This window comes from Haliotis asinina, chromosome 1, assembly GCF_037392515.1.
Source record: "Haliotis asinina isolate JCU_RB_2024 chromosome 1, JCU_Hal_asi_v2, whole genome shotgun sequence".
Lineage (NCBI taxonomy): Eukaryota > Metazoa > Mollusca > Gastropoda > Lepetellida > Haliotidae > Haliotis > Haliotis asinina.
In genome coordinates this window covers 94,143,037-94,150,301 of record NC_090280.1, presented here as the reverse complement: position 1 = coordinate 94,150,301, position 7,265 = coordinate 94,143,037, and the positions used below count along the sequence as shown (strand labels likewise).

The following is a 7,265-nucleotide window of genomic DNA, read 5'->3' as shown; positions in this document are numbered from 1 at the left end:
TATACCAGCTACATGGCAGCGGCCAGGACGGAGTTTATTGACTTTGTCATTAACGGAGGAGACCTTACTGCTTAAACTATAGCCTTGTTTGTTGTCTAGTGCTTCCGCAGTAATATTCCAGCTGTATGGCGGCGATCTTTAAATATCTGAATCTGGTCCAAATAATCCTGTGATCAATGTCATGAGCATCGATCTACGCATTTGGGATACGATGATATGTGTCTATTCCACCATGTCCATTACGTAACATTTTACAACAAACACAGGTAGAAGACCAATTTTAAATTTTCACTGGCGATACCAATGAGAACAGTAAATATTTGCAAAAATACAAGGGACAGGTATAAATATGATTTAATGCCACAATAACTTACATTTGATGTTATGTAACTATCGACGTCATTTACAACGTCAGTAAGTTTCACTTGTAAATTTCCTGTAATGATTGTCCAATAATTCAAAGCATAGTCCAATATCACTTCTGCTGTTCCGAAATCACCAACCAAAACAAGAACAGTTTCACTGGGGCGGGATACCTTCATAGTATCACGTATTCATTTGTGGTTGTGTATTCTTAAACAGCGTCGTTACTGCGCGTAGGAGAACTTCATTAGCCAATTAAGAACCTTTCCAATTTGAACCAGCGCATCAGCCACGTCCTTCCAATTAATCATACCATTAGTGAATTTGGGGTTATCTACGTATAGAACCTTAGGATACGGTGTGGACGCAGGGGGTTTCGTCACGGCTGGGGTTAACGTGACCGTCCCTTCAATACCAGCTTTAGCAATAGCGTCGGCAGCAGCCGGTCTTGGTGTCGTAATCATGGAGATAGCGATCTGGGGATCACCAGCCATACCAGGTACTCCTCCAGGGTAGTTTCCTCCCATTGGATACTGGAATGCTCCAAACTGTCCCCCCATCATAGATGGCTGGGGGTAAGGCCCGACTGCCCACATGGAGTTTTGCATTTGCATGTCAGGTTGGGGGACCCCGGCGATCCCTCCTTGCATTGCTTGGGCGGCTTGCCCCGTTAATCCTTGGGCAGCCATGGCTTGTTGCTGAACTTGCTGCTGGACTGCTTGTTGCTGAACTTGTTGCTGAGCTTGTTGTTGTAAAGCCATCCCAGGTAATCCAGCTGCGCCAATTGCCCCACCCATAGCTGCACCCATACCAGCACCCATTCCAGCACCCATCCCAGCACCGACACCACCTCCCATCCCATCAACTGCTCCTGGAGCTCCAGGACCGGCTCCAGCAGCAGCTACATTGGCTGCACTGGCTCCTGTCATGCCACCTCCCATTTCCGGTCCCATAGCAAAGTTCATCTGCACGGCTCTAGCTCTTGCATCTGTCATCCAGTTCGGCTGGCCTGACCCTGGCTGCTGCATCTGAAGTCCCCCGGGCTGCATCCCTTGCATCCCCGGCGGGAGCATCCTCATCTGCATCCCCAGACTTTGATGCAGTTGTGGCTGCATCGGCATCATCCCTTGAGATATTCCCGGTTGCAACATGTTCAGCTCCACTTGGGTCCCTCCAGGAGCTGGTTGAAGGGAGACTAGGGGGATGAGGAGGGCCCCCACCACGAAAGAGAGGAGCGAGACGCACACTTCCGCCATCTTTCAGAAATCTGTAAATATATCAGGTCAAAGTAAGTGTCTGAGGAAACCGACGACACACATTTCACTCAGCGAAAAGGGCAACACGGATCTGAAGACTATAAGAGTGAGTTTTACGCCGCTTTCAGCAATATTCCAACAATATCACGGCGGGTTACACCAGAAATGGACCTCACACATTATACCGAATCGAACCCAGGTCTTCAGTGTGACTAGCGGACGCTTACACGAATATAACCAGTCTAAAAAATCTCCCCAAATTCCTCTTAAGCTAACGGGCAAAATAGAGGTGAAAATCTGATTGAATCAGAGAGTGTTCGCCATAACAACTCCCATCCTACCAGTACATGCCAATTTACAACTTGCACGCTTTAATATTGGAAATACGGTAAAGTATCTCTCAGTCCCCATGTCCACTGAATGTTGAACATACCAATTCATGTAGATATAACCACAAGACAAAACTCCGAATGTGCAGGTTTGATAATTATTCTTTTCTAGTATGAAACATTGTATATTGTTAGCTATGTAACTATATATGTCTGAATTAGTTGTTCCAACTGTCCCGACACTTATGACGATTGGTTGGAAGAGAGTTAAAGTGTACTGTATATCATGAATTCAGATGGAGAGTGTATGACAGAGTATAATGCCTCCTTGCACAATATTTCAGTTACATCATGGCGTGTCATCTACATATTTGTTTGGAGAAACACAAAACACAAATAAATCGAAACAAACTGATTAACATAAAGAACTAAACACAGACAAAATAAACATTAACGTTCAGTAGTTTAAAAAGAGGTATTCTGAACTAACAATGTTTGAACCAACGGTGTATTGAGTAACGGCGTATTGACTAACGGTGTATTGACCAAAGGAATTTCACCCTACACCAATATACCAATAAAAGTAGGAATTACGTCAACACACTAAACCAAAAACCACATGATTATTTGGGAACACATTGTTGTCGATTTTGAACAGTTAAATTAAAAGGGGCACTTCCATTCCTCTATAGATTATCTCTATTATCTCTATTAAATACCCGTAACAAATTAAATGGGCTTTTTGCATGGATATACAAGCGAAATTGCTCCTTTTGAACACACCCATGTAAAACATGCCAATTAATGGTAGCCCCTATTTATTCAAGAAGCAGTTATTCATGTAAAGAACAAAACGAAACAAAGTCAACACAATTTACGAGTAGAAAGTTAAAGAAGATATATAAAAACGCCCAACACGCCAGACAGGAAAACAGACAGAAACGGAAATGTCTGGCTGTAAGTTGAAAGGGAATTTAATTGTGTATCGATGTATTTTTTAAAATGAAACTAAATAAACCACCTAATTTCGCAAGAAGTTAACGAAGGGGTATGCGTAAAGCAGGTGCTAAATATCAACAAAACAAATCCCATGGGACTTTAACTGACCTGTGGCGAAGAGTCAAGATGGCGTCCTGGATTGTCTAAAGATGGCGACGAAAAGTGACTGGCGGATGTCGTTTGACACGTGTGTTATACAACCGCCCAAGCTCGTGCAAGTTTAGTTCATGCACATCAGTCCTGCCACTACCCTCGTCACGACTTGTCTTAATGGTTGTCAAAGTCTTTCCTGCACGTCTGCTCGCTCGCCGTGTTATACAAATATGAGCAAAGACCCTGGTCTTTTATTCAAAACACTGACGATTCACAAATAACACACGTCAACAGGCATCAGTTTGTTTTTGATATCCTTACGTCTGTTTAGCGATAAATTCTATTTAAGAGTTGAGAGTTTTCACTCCCTTTGTCAACATTAAGCTCAACTAACCTCACGATGAGTGATTGAACGCATAAACATTTATTTAATATGAATGACGGCAAATATCATTCTGATTTATATTAAAGCAACGTTTGTTAGTTTGAAATGTCTGTGACTCACTTGTTTCTCCCTCTAGGTCCCCGTTCATTCATATAGTGTAGCAGCATCTTTTTGAGACCGCCCTGTTGGTGCCCAGAAGGCTCTCTTTCCCCCACCCACAAATCCCCCAACCCCAGCCTGCAAGAGAAGCAACAACTCTTCCAAATGGTATCATTTGACCTCCGACCCTTCTTGTGACCATTGCTGCGTCGACGCCTTTTGGATGCCGGGAACAGACACTATACACTGACGTCGGCACTTGTTCTGGTAGAAGACTTCCAACGTCTTTCATTTTGTCATTACATATATATGGCATTGATGTACAATCGAAACAGTAGCATCCTTTTGACATTGTGTAAGGGCTATTAGATTGACAATTAAGGCTATTAGAATGGTCAATTAGTATCCAATATCCTAATTTTCATGTACAGGGTGGAGTGCATTTTCAGAATTTAATTTCAGCTGATGCGTGAACTATGCTGGCTGACTCGAGTCAATAATTTCTGCTGTGTCTCGCGTACTTAACTCAATCCCTAAAAACGCATTCAGTGCCACATATGAAACCAGTCTGACATGACTGGTCTTCAAATGACATCTTTTTAATTCAGATCAATATCTGTCATGAAAATAGGACAGGTTTTGCAATGCTTGTGTTTCATGAAGAAAAGAATACAATGAGATTTTAATGAAAAATAACCTCCAACTTTACTGTACATTTTGTCTATAGAATATTTTACAGAAAGGTATTTGCGTAATATCAAGCCTGATCTACATTTAGATATGAATTCTGTTTAAAAGCTTCCATGATTCGTCTCATCTCGTTATCCTCACAACTTAAAGCTCACATGCAACGCAAAAACACAGCTGTGCAGATTCTGATACATTTCGGTATCGACGTACAGTAACAAATTATCAAAAATGCAAATTCACCTCATAAAGTTGAAAAATAACGCGAAATCGGAATTCAGACGATTCACCAAAGTGGTTTCAACAGCAATGCTGCGCTGCGCACATAGAGTATTCGCAATGATTAGCTTCATACTCCTTGAACCGGGATGTCTGGATGGTTTTGTTCTCAAGAAGGCGACTTGTGAAAGCACAACTGGTGCGTTCTGAGGGACGTAGTGGTTCATTTGCTGCGCCGTCACCAACGATCTCAACGTCCACTCACATTCCAAAATGACAACGCCTGTGGGGTGATACAACGCCTGTCGGATGATACAACGCCTGTCGGGTGATACAAACATTCATTCAGCAAGCTGGACTTGCAGCAAGAATGGAGGAACATTCCCATGGTCTTCATTGCCCGCCTCTGTGACTCTGTCCCATCGTTTTAATGGAGGACACACAAGATACTGACACTGTTTACGGGGGTGACTTTGATTGACCTTAACTGTACCACTAACATTTGCTGATATCCAACTTTTTCAAATACATAATCATTGCTTATTACCCATGACATAAACTGGACGTGATCTTACATCTAAACCTTTGCTTTTTATCACGTTATCTCCATCAGTATCAGTTTTCATGCGGGTCAGTATATTTACTAAACCCAACATCTCTGTATACACACACCTGAGCGTATCTGCAAAGGGATCAGCTAATAAAAGTCTTCGTTACACTTGAGTGCACACCCACTCACTATGACCGGGTTCGGCATCCGAGCTGCTTCGTTCCTAGGTAGTAAACCCAAGAACAAAATTTTGCACTTTTGATTTGTGATTGTACGCTTACAATTGTGTTCATTGATTTTTCATAATCGGAAATATATATACTCATGTAAACAAGTAAGGGAACACATGGAAGTACAAGTGTTTCTTTATTTTCAGATTTTCACCAACAGTGCAATACATACCTTGTGAAGAAACCTGGAAAAGAATAATGGAACACTTTTACTTTTATGTGTTCCCTTATTTGTTTCCATGAGCATATTATATGTCATGAATAAATGATAATTGTGTTTTAATTATGTTTGGTTTTGTTGGGGGGGTGCAAATAAGTTTTAAGTGCATCATCGAAAACAGCAATGATCTATCATTTTCGAAACAAAATATTAAAATGAATAGTTTCTCAGATATTTTTTCTGAATAGGAAACAGAGCACACAGTTTTGTTAAAAATGTGCCACAAGTTATTCACGATCCTGTGTGTGTTCACTATATGGATTCTCATGACTCATTCAGTCGTGCATGTTTAGCCGCAATCAAGTCTCACGTTCGTGTAACCGTCAAACCAAGTAACTACGTGAAAAAGTCTAAATCGTGTTTATGTGGCGGCATAATGTCGTTTTTTTCAACAAGAGTCACGAAATTATAAATATGCTCCTCGTAAATCTGTAAATACCTAAAGATAATTGTTAAGATGCACGTTCTGACATCATGTGGTCACTTGTTGCAACCACATATTTGAGTGGCAGGGCATGAATTTCCTCCATGATGTCATATCTATTTTTTGAGTTTGTTAATTATATGTTTGGAAGATTATTACACAATTAACACAATTAAATGTTCAGCTGGGCCGTATCAAGACATCGCTTCATACTTCTGTCATGGCGTAGATGAGTTATTGTTGGAACCAGAGGACGGTATACAATGGTCTCGACCATTTTCTCAATTTGTGATATTGCAGATCATACAGAAGATATCAACAGGTCCGGCATGCTTACTCTTTTTCACAAACACCCGATGCCATCATCAGTGATGTTCAGTGATCCATTTATATATGTCACAGCTAATTTGACTTATTCGATCTAAGGAATCTTGTTGGTCAGATGTGTATTCTCTGGCTTTGACATTACATATTTCACTGATCATGCACGTACATGCACGTGGATATAATGGAGAGTGTAAGTATGTTGTATCTCAGCAAAACTGCATTTTTTCATCCATCAGTTTTGTTGAACGTGAATCTAAAAGCGGATAATTGTTACACATTGTGAAGATGGTTGGGACGTACAGTTAAAGCTACTTCAACAGAAGATAAAATATTCGTGGAGACGAATGTAAGTGCAATGTATCTAAGCAAAAATATATCTTTTATCCATCAACAAAAGATGATGACTGTGACATACTTTGACAGCAAACGGAAACATATATCGAGAGAAATGTATTGATGAGAGTTATATGGAATTCAAAGGGTTCCGCCAGGGTTTGAACAGGCCTGGCCCCGATTTCTCGAAACTAACTTAAGTCTGAGTTTTGACTTCTGTGCAAGATTTTGCTCAAATTTGATAAAACGCAGGAACATGCATTTCCCAGAATGAAAGAAAATCGGCATCAAACTTAAACTTAGTAGACTTTCTGAGTTTGGTGGGCAGATTTCTTTAGTTGTTTGAACTTTTTTTATTTTAAACAAATGCTGTTGAGTTTAAAATTCAGCTGTTTCAAATTGTCTGAGTTTGAGATTTGAGTGAAAACTTAAGTTTGTTTCGAGAAATCGGGGCACGATTATGTGCAGAAGCACATTTAAGGAAAATAGTGATTTATTGTATCACTGACCATCCGAGATGACTCCAGGTGGTGCAGGTATAACCACATACAGTTCTACTTTCACTGAAGGTAAGTGAATGTCTCTTGCGAAACACCGAGCACTGCAATACAACGGCGACATGAAAATAATCGATTTTGGACCCGACAATCCAGTGATTATTATGTACCAGTGCGGAATGAAATGGAAATCATCTAAAGTCAGTCTTGTTTGTCCAGCGATACCTGATCCATTGGGCGCTAAAGCAAAAACA

General features: G+C 40.7%; 1 protein-coding gene across 1 annotated transcript; it reads right to left on the bottom strand.

Annotated features, from left to right (window-relative positions):
- Positions 1-337: 337 nt before the first annotated feature.
- Positions 338-3,142, bottom strand: LOC137284486 (elastin-like). Its single transcript, XM_067816313.1, has 2 exons — positions 3,056-3,142; positions 338-1,630 (listed from the first exon to the last, which is right to left on the bottom strand). Exon 2 carries the CDS (start codon positions 1,617-1,619, stop codon positions 588-590), a length of 1,032 nt encoding a protein of 343 aa, XP_067672414.1. The 5' UTR covers positions 1,620-1,630; positions 3,056-3,142; the 3' UTR covers positions 338-587.
- Between the last annotated feature and the right edge of the window lie 4,123 nt (positions 3,143-7,265).